At 42.9% G+C, this 17,701-nt stretch overlaps 1 protein-coding gene across 1 annotated transcript; it reads left to right on the top strand.

Moving 5' to 3' along the window:
* Positions 1-7,645: 7,645 nt before the first annotated feature.
* LOC119355598 (homeobox protein Hox-B3-like) lies at positions 7,646-13,523 on the top strand. The gene is made up of 7 exons (XM_037622421.1): positions 7,646-7,977; positions 8,536-8,635; positions 8,743-8,808; positions 11,095-11,209; positions 12,094-12,176; positions 12,271-12,332; positions 13,111-13,523. Exons 1-7 carry the CDS (start codon positions 7,763-7,765, stop codon positions 13,217-13,219), a joined length of 750 nt encoding a protein of 249 aa, XP_037478318.1. The 5' UTR covers positions 7,646-7,762; the 3' UTR covers positions 13,220-13,523.
* The last annotated feature ends 4,178 nt before the right edge of the window (positions 13,524-17,701 follow it).

Raw genomic sequence — 17,701 nt, 5'->3', positions numbered from 1 at the left:
GCGGCGCGCGGGGGGTCCTCCGCAGGTGGCGGCGGTGGCGGTTGGGCCCCGCGGGCCTGCGATGGGCCTGCAGGGCCAGCGCGGTGGAGGGAGAGGAGAGAGAGGGTGAGGCGCTGAGGTGGCGACGGTCGGTTGGCTGCGGCGGCGGGGAGGGCAACGTGGCGGGCTCTGGTTGGTCGGAGTGAGGTGGAGGCTGGACGTGTCCGGCGGGCGCGGACATGTCCGGCGGCGGAGTGGGAAGACACTAGGGTTTTGGACTGCGGGAAAAATCGGGGAGAGCCACATATTTATAGGTAGAGGGAGTTAGGAGAGTCCAAGTGAGGTGCGGTTTTCGGCCACGCGATCGTGATCGAACGACCGAGATGATGGAGGAGGTTTAGGTGGGTTTGGGGCCACTTTGGAGGGGTGTTGGGCTGCAACACACACGAGGCCTTCTCGGTCCCTCGGTTAACCGTTGGAGTATCAAACGAAGTCCAAATGGTACGAAACTTGACAGGCGGTCTACCGGTAGTAAACCAAGGCCGCTTGGCAAGTCTCGGTCCAATCCGGAAATGTTTAACCCCCACACATGAAAAGAAGGTAGAAATGACCACCGGAGGAGATAGGAGCGCCGGAATGCAAAACGGACAACGGGGAAAATGCTCGGATGCATGAGACGAACACGTATGCAAATGAAATGCACATGATGACATGATATGCAATGCATGACATGCAAGCAATGACAAGGCAACAACAGCGAATAACTAGAGGACACCTGGCACATCGGTCTCGGGGCGTTACATATATTGCCATGCAACTTTTCACCATTCCGTTCATTATGACACACTCCATCAATGTCATATTGCTTAGCATGATCATGTAGTTGACATAGTATTTGTGGCAAAGCCACCGTTCATAATTCTTTCATACATGTCACTCATGCATCATTGCACATCCCGGTACACCGCCGGAGGCATCCATATAGTCATACTTTGTTCTAGTATCCAGTTGTATCATTGAGTTGTAAATAAATAGAAGTGTGATGATCATCATTCAATAGAGCATTGTCCCCCCCCCCCAAAAAAAGAAAAAAAGAGGAAAGGCCAAAAAAGGCCAAAAAAAGAAAGGCCAAATAAAAAGAATATAAAAGGGACAGTGCTACTATCCTTTTTTCCACACTTTTGCTTCAAAGTAGCACCATGATCTTTATAATAGAGAGTCTCTTGTTCTATCACTTTCATATACTAGTGGGAATCTTTCATTATAGAACTTGGCTTGTATATTCCAATGATGGGCTTCCTCAAAATGCCCTAGGTCTTCGTGAGCAAGCGAGTTGGATGCACACCCACTAGTTTCTTTTGTTAAGCTTTCATACATTCATAGCTCTAGTGCATCCGTTGCATGGCAATCCCTACTCACTCACATTGATATCTATTGATGGGCATCCCCATAGACCATTGATACGCCTAGTTGATGTGAGACTATCTTCTCCCTTTTTGTCTTCTCCACAACCACCATTCTATTCCACCTATAATGCTATATCCATGGCTCACGCTCATGTATTGCGTGAAGATTGAAAAAGTTTGAGAACATCAAAAGTATGAAACAAGTGCTTGGCTTGTCATCGGGGTTGTGCATGATTTAAATATTTTGTGTGGTGAAGATGGAGCATAGCCAGACTATATGATTTTGTAGGGATAGCTTTCTTTGGCCATGTTATTTTTAGAAGACATGATTGCTTAGTTAGTATGCTTGAAGTATTGTTGTTTCTATGTCAATATTAAACTTTTGTCTTGAATCTTATGGATCTGAATATTCATATCACAATTAAGAAGAGTTACATTGAAATTATGCCAACTAGCATTCCACATCAAAAATTATCTTTTTTATCATTTACCTACCTGAGGACAAGCAAGAATTAAGCTTGGGGATGCTTGATACGTCTCCAACGTATCTATAATTTTTGATTGCTCCATGCTATATTATATACTATTTTGGGCAATATTGGGCTTTATTTCCACTTTTATATTATTTTTGGGACTAACCTATTAACCGGAGGCCCAGCCCAGATTTGCTGTTTTATGCCTATTTCAGTGTTTTGAAGAAAAGGAATATCAGACGGAGTCGAAACGGAACGAAATCAACTAGAGAAGTTATTTTTGGAACGAAAGCCACCCGATGGACTTGGACCCCACGTCAAGGAAGGAGCGAGGTGCTCACGAGGGTGGGGGGCGCCCCCCCAGGGCGCGCCCCCCTATCTCGTGGCTCCCCTGACGTACCTCCTGCACCCATATATATCCACGTACCCTAAAACTTCCGGAACGAAGGTTAGATCGGGTGTTCCGCCGCCAGAAGCCTCCGTAGCCACCAAAAACCAATCTAGACCTGTTCCGGCACCCTGCCGGAGGGGGAATCCTTCTCCGATGGCCATCTTCATCATCCCGGTGCTCTCCATGACGAGGAGGGAGTAGTTCTCCCTCGGGGCCGAGGGTATGTACCAGTAGCTATGTGTTTGATCTCTCTCTCTCTCGTGTTCTTGAGGTGATACGATCTTGATGTATCGCGAGCTTTACTATTATATTTGGATCCTATGATGTTTCTTCCCCCCTCTTCTCTCTTGTAATGAATCGAGTTTCCCCTTTGAAGTAATCTTATCGGATTGAGTCTTTAAAGACTTGAGAACACTTGATGTATGTCTTGCCGTGGATATCTGTGGTGACAATGGGATACCACGTGCCACTTGATGTATGTTAAGGTGACCAACTTGCGGGTTTCATGACATTGGGAACCTATGCATAGGGGTTGGCACACGTTTTCGCCGTGATTCTCCGGTAGAACTTTGGGGCACTCTTTGAGGTCCTTTGTGTTGGTTGAATAGATGAATTGAGATTGTGTGATGCATATCGTATAATCATACCCACGGATACTTGAGGTGACATTGGAGTATCTAGGTGACATTAGGGTTTTGATTGATTTGTGTCTTAAGGTGTTATTCTAGTACGAACTCTAGGGCTGTTTGTGACACTTATAGGAATAGCCCACCGGATTGATTGGAAAGAATAACTTTGAGGTGGTTTCGTACCCTACCATAATCTCTTTGTTCGTTCTCCGCTATTAGTGACTTTGGAGTGACTCTTTGTTGCATGTTGAGGGATAGTTTTATGATCCAATTATGTTAGTATTGTTGAGGGAACTTACACTAGCGAAAGTATGAACCCTAGGCCTTGTTTCCTATCATTGCAATACCGTTTACGCTCACTTTTATCACTTGCTACCTTGCTGTTTTTATTATTTCAGATTACAAAAACTATTATCTACCATCCATATACCACTTGTTTCACCATCTCTTCGCCGAACTAGTGCACCTATACAATTTACCATTGTATTGGGTGTGTTGGGGACACAAGAGACTCTTTGTTATTTGGTTGCAGGGTTGCTTGAGAGAGACCATATTCATCCTATGCCTCCTACGGATTGATAAACCTTAGGTCATCCACTTGAGGGAAATTTGCTACTGTTCTACAAACCTCTGCACTTGGAGGCCCAACAACGTCTACAAGAAGAAGGTTGTGTAGTAGACATCAAACACCAGTACCCACATCAAGCACTTGTTTAATGTTCAGACTTGGATTTAACATGAAAGAACTATCAAGTAAATTCAACAACTGTTCATGACAGTTGACCCGATCTATCAACCTAAACTGTCATGACAATAGGATCAGTTATAACTAGATGACACCCTAAGTCCTAAGCATGTGTGCACTCGAAGAGTAGGTGGCAGATATCCTCATCACCATAATGGCTAATAGGACAAGCTTTGTCTGAACTAATGTGTCAATTAGTTAGTATCGATTTCCCGGGGATAATCACATTTAAAATCACTAGCAAAATCTGCACTTGATGTGGAACCTTTAGATTCCATAATATACTCCAAACCGCCAATAGAACCACTTGGCCGAGATATCATATTTTATAAGAGTGCACCCAGTTTACATGGTATGCAGTTCGAACCAAAGAAGATCACGTTATGTTCGTGTGCCAGGCAATGAAATCAGTGAATTCCTGATAATTCAACATCATTTGCGAGATCCTTAGAACATCCATTATATTGAAGATATTTGTAATACCAATAAGATCATTGACTGAAGATAAGATTGTTTGGCCATGGGGTGTAATAACCTATCTATCTGGACTTGTTGGAATCCAAAGATAATTCCATATATTGACTGCCTTGCTCGAACCAATCCTCCATACATATCCTATTTTAAATGTGTCAAGTCCTTTTAAGATGTTTTGCCATGTAAATGACGCCCCCTTCTTCTTTGGTGTTGCTTGCAACAAACTCCCATTTGGAAAATATTTCACTTCCAGTACCTTTGCACACAAAGACTCCGGGTCTATAATTAACCTCTATCATTGCGCAACGAAAATTCCAACTTAAAAGAATAGAGATCCATGAAAACTATGTCTCCTTTACTCATTGGGAAACATAGCTTCCACCAAGCAAATCAATGCATCTTTTTATTTTCATCATCACCACCACACCAAATTTGAGCAATAATATTTGTATTATCTCTGCAGACATCCTTAGGCAAGCCGAAAGACATGGCAAATACTAGTATGGCTTGGGATACTTCCTACAAAAGTATCTCTTTGCCGCTTATAGATAATCACTTTTTCATCCAACCAATCAAACACATTTTAATGCTATTAGGAAAGTGCTTGAAACAATCACTTCTATCAGGCCCCCACCATAGCTGGAGGTCCTATGTATTTATCTGATAATGATTCAGTATCGACATGAAGAACTTGGCAATCTCCGCTCTAGAATTGACATTAGTATTTAGACTAAGAAAACATACTTGACTTTGCCAAACTAACCATTTGTCCTGAACTTTAACAATAGGTGTCCAGTGCTGTAAGGTAGTCACATTTAACACATCAGGTCTCAGGAGAATTAGAGAATCGCCAGCAAATAAAGGCGTGATACAGATGGTGCATTTCTACACACTCTAGTCCCATCCATGGCACCAACTTCCTCATGCTACAACATACTAGAAAGACCTTCTACACGAAGAAGTAAAAGATAAGGGAGAGGGGACCCCCTGCCTAATACCTCTCGGAGGGGTTGAAAATACCCATCTCTTGAGAATCAAATACCACCTTATACCTCGATGAGCTAACACATGCCATCATCATTTTGATCCATTGTTCATGGAACCAAAATTTCTGCACCATGCTCCTCAAGAAAAGTCATTATACATGTCCATAAACCTTGTGCATATCCAACTTCACTACACATAATCTTGCTTGTCCTGATCTTTTGTTTTTAATCTTATGGACACACTCATAAGCATTAAGGATGTTACCGGTGATAAGTCTGATGGGTACAAAGGCACTCTGGGTAGGAGAGAAAATGTCTGGCAGACTAATTTTCAATCTTGATGGTAACATCTTTGAGATAAGTTTATAAAGCACATTGCATATGCTAAATAGGCCTATATTGTGTTTCCAGCTCAGGAGATTCAATCTTAGGTATAAGAACAATATAGGTATCATTCCATTCAGCCGGTATTTGCCTTGAGTTAATAGCAAGCAACACCACTCGAGTAATTACATCTCCCAAAATATGCCAAAACTTCTTAAAGAAAGTTGCATGAAGCCCATTTCAGACCTGGTGCCTTGAAACCATCAATGCTAAAAACTGCATTAAAACATCATCTCGAGTGAATGTTGCCATCAACACATCATTCATTTGATCCGATACCTCGGTTTGCACTTTCTAAATAATATATGGGTTCACTTGCCGCACCTTTGATGTAAAAAGATTAATGAAATAATTTTGGATGTGCGATCTTAATGCTGCCATAGCTTCCAAAACGTCATCATTGCCATCCTTTATTATTTTTTATTAATTCTTCCTTCTCCTAGACGATGCAAAAACTTGAAAAAGATGTAGTGTTGTGGTCACCATTTTTCAATCAATAACAAGTTGCTCTTGATCTTTGCAAGTAGTGGGTTTCTTCTAACTCCAAAAGATACTCAACAAGTTTTGCCAATTCTTTTTTCTTATGCTCATTTTCATCATTCATGGACCTGTCATATATGGAGTTACTCTTAGGAGGTGTTTGGAACGCCAGAAGGAATGTAAATGTAAACGTAATTAGATAGCATTGTTAATGTAAACGGAATGGATAAAAAATGGAACCTGTTTGGTTAATTGGGATGTAACGTAATCGATTACACAGATCTCAGTTTTCGTCTATTAACTGAAAGGATGTCAATGCTCTCATGTCTCACCCCCTTCTCTACGGCGGAGGCAGTGCGGAGGTGTCGTTCAAACGATGGCATGGTGGAGCCGGCCGAGCCGACTCGTCATCCTTGTTGTGTCTGTAGGTTGGCTCAGCTGACTTGGAGAGACATGCGACGTGGTCTACTACAACTGGAGATGTTGTCCACATGTGAAGCAGCAAAGAGGTGTCATTTGTACGACGTCTAGAGCTGCTGCGCTGGCATGGTGACCGCTGCGATGGCATTGAACCAGCCTGCGAGTGCTCGTCGCCATCATTTGTCTGCAGGCCATGGTCGTTCCCTTTCTCGGCCTCATTGATGCGCCACCATGCCCCAGCAACTCCGCTTCATCGATTTCGTCAGGCTGAGAAAGGAGGAGATCAGGGCGGCGGAGCTTTTGTTGGAGTTTGTTACTGACTCACGGAGAAGAAATCACCCGAAGAGATAACTGATAACGCGTGAGGCCATTTTTCATTACGCCCGATTTTGAGTGGAATGAATTTTCTTCTAGGGTGGGATCTGTTGTCGTGTAAATGGATTACAGCTCAACCAAAACAAACATAATCTGGAGCTATCTATTACCGGCGCAAACATGTTACATTTTACTGACTAATCAAACACATCCCTAGGATAGTTCTGAAACCACACAAATCTATATATCTAGTATATACCAAAATAAAAGGACTTAAAAAGAACCAACTAATCTCAACCATCAAACTATGTCAATTCAATCCCTAAAAAAAAAATCTAACGACCTAAACTGCTCAAGTGATGAACACTCAACATATTTAGTACTACCAAATATTAACATCAGCGTAAACAACGGAGCATCATAATTAATATATCATTAATATTCATCCTAATATCAGTATGCAATTAATATCCTACCTAATATCAGTATGCAATTAATACCATGCCTAGTATCAGTACGCATTTTATCCGGTACTCCCTCCGGTCCTTTTTACTCTGCACATTGGATTTGCCGAAAGTCAAACTTTGTTAAGTTTGACCAAATTTACATTGGAAATTATTAGCATCTATAATATCTAATAAATATAATATGAAAATATATTCCAAGATGAATCTAATGATATTGGTGTTGTTATGTGAATGTCTATAATTTTTTATACAAACTTGATTAACGTTGGATGAGATTGACTTCGGACAAACTTAATATGCAGAGTAAAAAGGACCGGAGGGAGTACATGTTACTAGCAAGCACTGGTTTTACGCCCCAAAAGTCGCCGGTTTTCCGCAAAGAAGGGCAGTTTTGAAAAGAAAACGCTGCCTACGGTCGCACAGTGCGAACGGCTCCAACATATAACCCCCAAATGGATCGAGAAGATCCCCAAAATAAAAGGGAAAAAACTTCTTTATTCCCCACATCCACTCGTAGCGGGAAGAGGAGAGACAGGAGCTCCCCCAACACTCGCTCAGAAGCAGCAGCTCCAGCTTCCCCCAGGGAGCCAAATATTCGCGCCAATTGGGAGGCATGGGCGCCAACGGGCACCCGCCGCCCGCCAGCGCCGCCGCCCAGAACGGGTCCCACTCTAGCGGCGGCGGCGGCGGCGGAGGAGGAGGTGGGGGCGGGGGAGGGGGAGCAAACCCTAGCTCCGGCGGCACGGCGGCGGCGCTCCGGCACGACCCGGGCCTGTCCCGGGAGTGGACGCCGGAGGAGCAGGCCATCCTCGACGAGCTGCTCGTCAAGTGAGTTGCTGGGCTACGCGGGTTTTGGGATTTCGTCAATTTGGACGAGGTGGAGGGTTTGAGTTCTTACTTCGGACGTCTGTGGCTATAATTCGTCGATAACTTTGAGAATTAAGTAGGTTCGTTAGCATGTAGTGGAGATTACAAGTTGCTACCGCCTCCTTCTGGGTTCAGATTAATCAATCTTGCCCCCTCAGGTTGACATGTGAATATGCTTCTTCTTGAAATGTTAGTGCTATTTGGACATGTGAATAATGTTCTCAGAATATATATTATCCACCCTTTCTTCTCTGTCCATATAGATATGCTTTATTCTGCAACACGGTATATTATGCCAATTATTCGGTACCCATATAATGCGGTAAAGCACCTATGCACAAGGCACCTAGTCGCCTTGTTGTCATCAAAATGACAGCAGAATCAAGATTGCAGTTGGGCTCAAAAAGTAGTACTCACTGTTTTAACAACAATTTGAGGGCTCTATGAATTCGCTAACTTTGTGCACCATAGTTTTTGCGCCTCACAGCTCCATTGATGTTCCTTGATATTTGCTCTCAGGTATGCATCTGATGCGCCTGTTATTCGGTATGCAAAAATAGCCATGAAGTTGCCAGAGAAAACAGTTCGAGATGTGGCTTTGCGGTGTAGATGGATGAGTGTGAGTAATATAGACTTGGAATGCACCTTTTGCATTTCTGTTATCATGGTACCCAGTCTCTTACTGGGTTTCAGCAAATGATCTGATGCTATGCATTCAACCTGCAGAAAAAGGAGAGTGGTAAAAGAAAGAAAGAGGACCACAGCTCATCAAAGAAAAGCAAGGACAAAAAGGTTTGCCAATTTCCCTTTTTCCTCAATTTTTATGACTGTTATAATGCAACTAAAGAAATCAATGCTGTAACAAGTTGGGAAATGCCAGCATTTGGTTGCACATAGTTTGGCAAGTTTGAGTGGTTCCTCCAGATCGACTAACTTTTTGTAGGTTTGTTTCCCAAAGGAAGAAATCAAGAAATCTGCTCTAAAACTCGAGCATATTATTCTACTAGTATTTCTTTGATATTCGATTATGCGTTGGAATTTTTCTGCTAAAACTTTCATCAATGACTATGCACTGCAGATGCATATGTGAACTTCATGTGGTTACATTGAAATATCCATTTTATAAACGCAAGGATGTATGCTCCTTTCACGTATTAACAGAGTATGAGGCAGAACATTTTTCTGAACTTGAATGAAACTTAGTGTCCAGTATTTAGCTTGTTAGACCATCTCCAATGTTGCGTTGGTTCGAAGTAGAAAGGGTTACAATTGGAATCATTGAGATTTTTCCGTCCAGTGCATAACATCAATGTTTGGGAGTTACCTTCAGAACTAAAGAAAACGGTAACAAAACGGAATCTAGGCATGTTTTCTTCCCCCTCTGGTTCCTTCTCTCCTCATCCAAACTTAACGGGACACCATCCAAATCCACCGCAAGCGATGGCAAATCGCTCTGCTAGCCCAAAAATGAAATCTCGATGCTAGCCACCGGTGGCCATACATACTATTCCTTCCTTCAATTAAGGTTCATAATGTTTTAATTCGTAAACCTATCTTCCGCTGTCACCAACAATGGCAAGAGAATAGCAGCGGCAGCAATGTTGATGGGAAAGGCAAGCGAATAGCAGCATACAGGATAGCAGCAGCGCTGACAGGTGACAGGGAGTACTAGTATTGTTTTGTAAAGAAACTCGACCAACCAACACTAGCCATTGGTGCATTTTTTAAGAAGAAAGGTGAACACCAACCCAGCGGAGGCTGAGCCTTGAGCACGGGTCGGCGGGCTGTGAGCATTTCAGCCTGCTCTAGCTAGCCAACTGGTCGACGCAAGTTCTCACTAGTATTTTTCATTATTTATTGTCTTGGGATCTAACCAACAAGTTGGTTCGACTTCAAGCTTTCCTGCTTCGAAATGCCTGCTCCATTGTATGAAACTATGAAACCAACTCATTACTCGCTTCAAATCGCTTTCCTGCAACACTGGAGATGGTCTTAGACCACAAACTCATGCTTGAAGATACATCATATTTTTATGGAACTTGTTTTGTTTTGTACAAATATAGGCTGGCCTTTGCTCTATTGATTTTCAACCCAAACATCCCATAATATGTTTTTTGACTTCCTTTAAGGGCAGTAGCTCATCAAAATAAGTTCTAAATATTGTTTTACACTCCCTCTGTCCATGTATATAAGCCCCCCTTGAATGTGACCCTAATTTTGACTATGAATTCGAGCCTAACTTTTATAGCCTATAACTCATATTTTGTTAGTCAAACTTAGGCTCAAAATTCGAGGGGGACTTATATATTTGGACGGGGGGAGTAGTACTAATCTTTCTGCTCCATTATTTCATGGCGGTGTGGCTGCCCACCCAAGTCTGTCAGGGGGACTGCATCAGAGCAGTAGCCATTCCTAGGTCCTGCTGAGGACTGCGGCATTGCTGGCACCATAGTTACACAAGTGGATGAATTAGATTCATACTTTCTTTTCTTAATATTATTTACTGTTGGGGTCTCCCCTACAGTTTTCAGTTAAAAAAGATTCATACTTTCATGTTAGGAACTTAGACATAAGGTATGCTGGTCAGTTAAGTGCATTTTTATGTTTGGATAGATGGATTGTATCTTTGGTATACATTAGATCTTGTTTTGTGGCCAGCTATATAAGTACAACACAGTTATCCTGTCACAAAGCAAGCAATAAGCAAAAGCTTTTCCACTTTGGCAAAAAGCCACAAAAGCTCCTAAATAGGGGCTTTTTGCTTCGGCTTTTGGCTTATGAATCAATATTGTTATATGATGGTATAAGCCAAAAGCCGAAGCAAAAAGCACCTATTTAGGAGTTTTTTTGGCTATTTTGCCAAAGTGGAAAAGCTGCAAAAGCAGAAGCAGAAGCGCAAACAAACAGGGCCTTAGTCTTTTCATTCTCCACTGCCCTTCTGCTGGTGCCCCATTCACCTCAACCAGGTCGCAAGGCCCTTACCCAAGCGCACACATGGCAGCTGTACACGATTATGTAGCTAATGCGCCTCATTTAGATTTGAATAAACTTGTAACTGACAGCCGCTCACTGCTGCAGGAGAAGGTTGCAGATTCTTCATCGAAACCACCTGTTCATATAGCTGGAAGGCCGAGTGTTCCGCCATACTCCCTTCCAGCACTTCCCATTGATGATGACGAAATTTCATCCAAAGGTAACTCATATTGATGTTCGCTGAATTATTTCAGTTGACTATCTAGTTTGGTCCTTGTTTTTATTTGCTGCAATGTAGGACTGTATGTGTTGCATGAAGTGAAAGAAATAACCTGCTTATATGATGCAGGACTGGTTCTGCTGATATGCAATAAATGTTTTCATATCGTTGATTCCAACATCATATTAGCGATCAACTGACATGTTTATATTCTTAAGAAAATCATTATGATACACGCATCTTGGTTATACTATACAATTAACACCACTTTGATTCAGTTTTGGAACCAGCTCAGTTCAATAGAAATGCAGTTCCCTATGCCTTTGGTATCTAATATCCTGTGTCGGAGAATTTGATCAGTTGTTATAATCTTGGTCACATATTTCTCATATCTTAGATACAGATCCATCCATTGAACAAAAATGTGATCCTTCATATGCCGGTGAGAATTGTGCGGTTATCGCTCTCAAATGATTCTTGTATGGCTTGGATGCCTGGAATTAGAATTATTTGGTGAAGTACTGGAGTTGTGTTTCTAGATTCAGTTCCACTACAGCTTGCTTTGTTTGTTTCTTCTTGATAGTGGGTGTCAGGGCAATAACCTGGTTAAGGACACTAGCAAACACAACTTTTTGTGCATGTGAACTAGGTGACATGTAGTCTATAGTCACATGGGTCTTGGCATCTCTGTGCATTTCGAAATGTTAAGTCAAAAACTATTTTGAGAATAGTCATACATGCTTATTGCTCGCATTATCCTTCTGAATAATGTTTTTTTATGTTCAAGAGTGATTTATCTCCCAGTTTTTAAATATCATGACTATTGTCATTGATGGCCTAGACTCCAAGTTGCTCATTTCCTCATTTTTATTTCCTTTCTGTAGCAATTGGAGGTCCAACAGGAGAACTCCTTGAAACTAACGCCCAGGTTTTAAGTCAAATTTCAACAAATCTTGGCACCATGCAGGTATCATTTTAAAACTTCAAGACTATTTTGGTGATGATTTATGCACACTTGCAAATGAAGACTGTTTTTCTTACTTGAATTCTTTCATCTCCAGATACAGGATAACATCTCTCTGCTGTGCCAAACTCGAGATAACATACTCAGGGTGTTGAAAGAGTATGATTTCCTTTCCTTGCCTTATACTGTATTTTATATTCTTAAATTTTTGAAATGATGATGACATCAGTTTAAGGCTTTTGTTATTAAGTATTGATCCGGTAACATACTCAAAGTGTTAAAAGAGTATGCTTTCATTCCCTTGTTTTTTTCCCCGTATATTCTTAAATTTTGAAAATGATGAATCCATGACATCAGTTCAAGCCTTTTTTTGTTATTTATTACTGTATTGATCAGTATCCTTTTTAGACACTTTTATCAGTAGGCAGAGAGTAATTTCTATTACACAAGGAAAGGATAAATTTTGTCTTTAGGACTATCATTTCTTCCGACATTAGCACATCATATATGTGTGTTCACAGTAGATGAATGTCTTGTGTGGATTCATCTGCTAGCCAATTTTACTTTTTTTGGCAAAACATCTGCTAGTCAGTGTTACTACTATTGCTACAAGAAACTTATAGGCCTATAAGGTCAGTTTCTCGCGGCATGAGAAATTCAAGAAAACCAATATCCGTCCGCTTAATCAAATCCAGTTTAGGAGCTCGTCTTTTTTTTCATTGTAAAAAGTGACCGGATGCTCGTACCCGTCAAGATGCCAATGCTTCATCATATCTAATCGACCTTTAATTTGCGTAAAGTTTTTTGTCTCCAAATTGTTAAGGATTCTAAGATTCAAATCATCATTCCTTTTTCCTTTCAAGAAAAAGCATGATGGCTGAGTTTCATTCATAGAGGAATCGAGCTGAGTTATAATTTGCACGCGACATGCTTGCAGGATGAATGATGCCCCAGAGATCATGAAGCAGATGCCACCACTACCCGTGAAGATAAACGAGGAGCTTGTCAACTCCATACTCCCCAGGCCAACTGTACCTATGCAGTAGTGATAGTGAATGGAATGTGTTTTCCATAGTCTGAAGAGCCCCTTAGATAGGCAGCAAAAATAATACTCCTAAGAAAAATGCCAGCCTTGGCCCTAGTTTGTTCGTTTTAGATCCTTCCTCATATCATATATGTATCTGCAGATGTTGATCTTCCAACTGTTACTCAAATTAGGGGGTTGGAACATGTACAGGGCTTACCAGGGGTTGCTTTTACTGCAGTTGTGAGTTTAACTCTGGCATTCTTTGTAGTGTAATAGCCTAATGTGAATGTGATGGAATATGTGAGTTGGCCTTAGTTTGAGTTGTTCTGTGCAGTCTTTCCTTAAATTTAAGTGGTATACTTGCCTTCGTTACATCGCAGTAGGAAGTTGAGCTCTCTTTTGGTTGATGTCTAATTTGCTACGCCTTGGTTGTGGTACCTGAGAGGAATGAAATATGTACCGAGTGATTAAAAGACCATATTGGTCCTCGCAAAGAAATTGCTAGAGCTTTATATGCTTTCTTGGCCAGTTACTTGCTCAAAGGAATGTTAGAAAGGGCACAATTTAGCGAAAAATGATTAAAAGACCATATCTGTTCTTCTGAACTCAAGCTCAAGTGGACAATCAATTCGGCTCTGGGGAGCATTTGCTTCCGCTCGCAATTTTTTTTTTTGTAAATGTAAAATAAAGCGAAAAATTAAATATGTACATATTCTCGTCTAAATGTTATCTGTAAACATTTAGGTGGAATGCCAAAGCATTTCTATGTGTGCAAAAAATGCAAATTGGCTGACAAATATTTGGCCTTTCTTGACTACTTAACTTTGTTTTTTCGTATAAAAATTATCATGCACGCTTTGACACTAACGTGAACGTGCAAAAAAAAACAGTTTTTCAATTTGTTTGTTATATCTTTTGAATTTATTGTTCACCGCCGAAGCAAGTGCTCCCTAGAGCCAAAACTGCCATGCTTGAACTCAAGGCTAAATTTAGTCAACTACGTAATCTTTCACTAATTCTTTCTTTTTTTGCTCTAAAGGTAAAGTAAAATAACATTTCAACCGCCAACATTGCTTGCTGGACAAATTGACGGACGTGCAGAGGAGGTCATGCATCGTAAACCCCAGGACTCGGTCGGAGACTTGCGAAGGTTCCTATCAAGCAATATCACATCGCTCCTAGCGATTGAGCAATACCCATCAACATACCTGACTATGGGGTAAGCATGTGATTTGCCTTTCTGGAACTAGACCAAAGAGCCGACATGAAATCTCATATAGGCCACGGTGGGAACCTCCAGACATGCCCCATGCCAAAATTGAACATTGATGGAGCTTTTTTATGAAGAAAGACGATGATGAAGGCTAGAATGATTTTGGGTGATCATCTAGGAGCGGTATCTTTGCTGCAACACGAGTGATCTTCCATTGTTGTGATTCCCAGGAGGCTGGGATGACAACCATGGATGAAGGGCTTCGACTTGCACTCCATTGATTAGATTTGCCATTGATTGTAGAAATGGACTATGCTACAGATGGTGCAACCCAAGAAGGTGGATCGGTTGAGGTATGTTTATCATGTTCGTGCGATCAGATGGATTCTGGCTCAAGAAAGGAGTCTAGCTAGGACACATGAACGTGGCGAGCCATACCCTTGGTTCTTTGGGTCACTCGCGACAACGCACTGCCTGCTATTTCGTTATTCCCCCATGAAGATAGCTAGCATAGTTTACTCACTATACGTGATCAATAGAAGTTCCTCTCTTGCAAAAAAAATGTATTCAAAAGGAGAATAATTTAGCACATATAAAAGTCATTCAACTTCCAAACTCAACAGAAGGCCTCTCAAAAGTGTCGAGATTGGGCCTGTTTGGGATTGCTCCGCTTCACCAAAATTAGTTTCGCTCCACTAAATTCACTTTGGAGTAGTTTCATTCAGAAGTTGTAGCACCATCAAAGAGAATGTTTAGCTTCCATCTAGCTCTAGCTTCAAGAATGATAAATTTGGTGAAAAGGATCTATTTGATTGGTCGAGGGGGGAAAAACGAAAGGGTATTCACTTACTGGTGGCAGTGGTGGGTAATTTCCACCCAACTCCAGCTTCTAGAGTTTTTTGGAGCACCCCCTGAAGAGCTTCATAAAAAACTGAGAGCTGTGCCCCAAGTTCTAGTTTTTTTGTGGAGCGGCATATTGTGGAGCTACCTCGTTTGGCTTGTGTTTTCTGAAGCGGAGCTGAATTTCAAGGATCAGAGGAGTCCCAAATAGGCTCGTACCATCTTTTCTTAGGGCCTATTTGTTTCAAGTTTAGGCATCATATTCTTGTAGAAAATCAGAAGGTGTTTGCGGCAAGGGGTTGAAAGGTGTCACTGCCATAATCATAGAGCTACCTCCCGGAGCACCACGAGAGACCACATTTGCGTGAGTAACATTTGTAGGAACAACACTAGACGACGGTTGGTTGGATGGGTTCCCGGAGTGATCGGAGGTGTCCATGGCATCATCCTTCTCCTTCGCACCGTCCTTATCGTCTGCATCATCACCCTCGCGTCTCCAAGTGAACGGTACAAAATCTGGATCAGGAACATAACCTGCCGGCTCTCTCCTGAACCTGAATGCATAGCCCTTGAGCTTAACCAGTACATCTGTAGCAAGAAAAGGCCCAGCATCGTCCTTATCCTTCTCCAAAATTCGAGTATTCGTCATAGCCACCCGAATACGGACCACCCCACGTCGTCGCAGACTAAAGAGGTCGACATCCAGGGTCTTGCCCATCAAGGTGCCAACAACCCATAGACCCCAAAAATGACGCACAGTATGGGGAACTCTGTCAACATGGAGCCAAATCTGCTGAAGCTCGAGCTTATGTGGGATGTCCTGTGACTTCCATGCGGATACGGTCATCTGAGCATTAACCGACAACACGTTCATCTGAATACCATCCACCTTGTCCAAGTCCTCAAAAGACGGGAAACTGACTATATAGGCGTCTGACCCAGCTGAATAGCTTCCCATTTCCATTGAGTATGTATCGGGCATCTCCTGGCAATCTGAGTCCCAACCACGCTAGCAGGTACCATCAGACCGCTAACCTGCACATGAGCGATCGGTGTCTGGGTCGGCGCCAAGTGATTTTTAACCACCCTATCTGGCAACTAGGCGAAGTAAATCTCCTCCGCCCCCACTCTCGAAACAAAAGTCGTGGGCTTCGGGAGTTTAAGAACTGGGCACTGCAGCGTTGGATGGGCTATCTTGTCACATATATAACAATAATGTTGTACCGTGCAGTCCTTCGCTGAATGCGTATCAATTGCACACTTCCAACAACGAACCCCTTTCTTAGTCTTGGTCTTCGATACACTAGGATCCACCTGCACATCGGTCATGGAATCTGCAGACGGTGGGGCAGCTATCCCCTGTGGCATCTGTGGTACCTGTGGATGTGGCTGCAACTTGAACTGATGGTAATGCACCTGTTGATATGCCTGCATGTGCTGTTGTGGTATCGGTTGAGGCGGAAGTTGTTGTTGTCCTAGAACGTTGTGAGAAGGAAAGTGATAACCCAGCTGAATAGCACCAGCGGTAAACTGTTGTTGTTGCGGCTTCTTCTTCTTTTTACGTTTCTGTGTCGGCTAAGCCACGCCCCCCCCGGGATGGAATTGCGGGGGAGCGGTCACCCCCGATGGTGGTGGAGCCCCATACATAGGAACCGACCCTCCGGCGACGGCCGGACCGTAGGGTGAGTTGTACTGCCCAGGGTGACCATAAGCAGAGGGCTGGCTTCCACCATGGATGTAAGGCGACGCCGGTCCATGCTGCTGCTGCATGGGGGAATGGCTGGTGAACCCCTGTGTCGGAGCCTCAGGGCGAGATGAAGAGGCAGTTGCCCCTGCAAATAGAGGGCCATGAGGAACCTGTTGGGGAATGTAGTAATTTCAAAAAAATTCCTACGCACACGCAGGATCATGGTGATGCATAGCAACGAGAGGGGAGAGTGTTGTCTACGTACCCTCGTAGACCGTTTGCGGAAGCGTTATATCAACGCGGTTGATGTAGTCATACGTCTTCACGATCCGACCGATCCAAGTACCGAAAGCACGGCACCTCCGAGTTCTACACATGTTCAGCTCGGTGACGTCCTCGCCTTCTCGATCCAGCAAGAGAGGCGAAGTAGTAGATGAGTTCCGGCAGCACGACGACATGGTGACGGTGTTGGTGAAGAACAATCTCCGCAGGGCTTCGCCTAAGCACTACGAAAACTATGACATAGGATAAACTAGATGGGACGGGGTTGCCGGCACACGGCTTGGTGTTTCTTGATGTGTCTTGGGTGCTAGCCCTGCCCCTCTATTTATATGTTGATCCTTGGGGTCGAAACTTGGAGTAAAAGCCTCCACAAAGTCGGTTTTACCCGAAAGGCAAGAGTCCTTCTCGGACTCCAGGGCGAGGCGCCAGGGTTCCCGGTGTCTGGACCCAGATGCCAAGGACCCTGGCGTCTGCCCCTG

Source organism: Triticum dicoccoides, chromosome 2A (assembly GCF_002162155.2).
Source record: "Triticum dicoccoides isolate Atlit2015 ecotype Zavitan chromosome 2A, WEW_v2.0, whole genome shotgun sequence".
Taxonomy (NCBI): domain Eukaryota; kingdom Viridiplantae; phylum Streptophyta; class Magnoliopsida; order Poales; family Poaceae; genus Triticum; species Triticum dicoccoides.
Note: the sequence above shows the minus strand (reverse complement) of the source record. Positions and strands in the feature narration are given on the sequence as shown.

Bases quoted from the DNA above. Each gene is read 5' to 3' on its own strand.
- LOC119355598 (XM_037622421.1), top strand. From the start codon at position 7,763: ATGGGCGCCAACGGGCACCCGCCGCCCGCCAGCGCCGCCGCCCAGAAC. The intron at 8,809-11,094 runs GTTTGCCAATTT...TCACTGCTGCAG, and splicing joins AGAAAAGCAAGGACAAAAAG to GAGAAGGTTGCAGATTCTTC. The intron at 12,333-13,110 runs GTATGATTTCCT...ACATGCTTGCAG, and splicing joins ATACTCAGGGTGTTGAAAGA to GATGAATGATGCCCCAGAGA.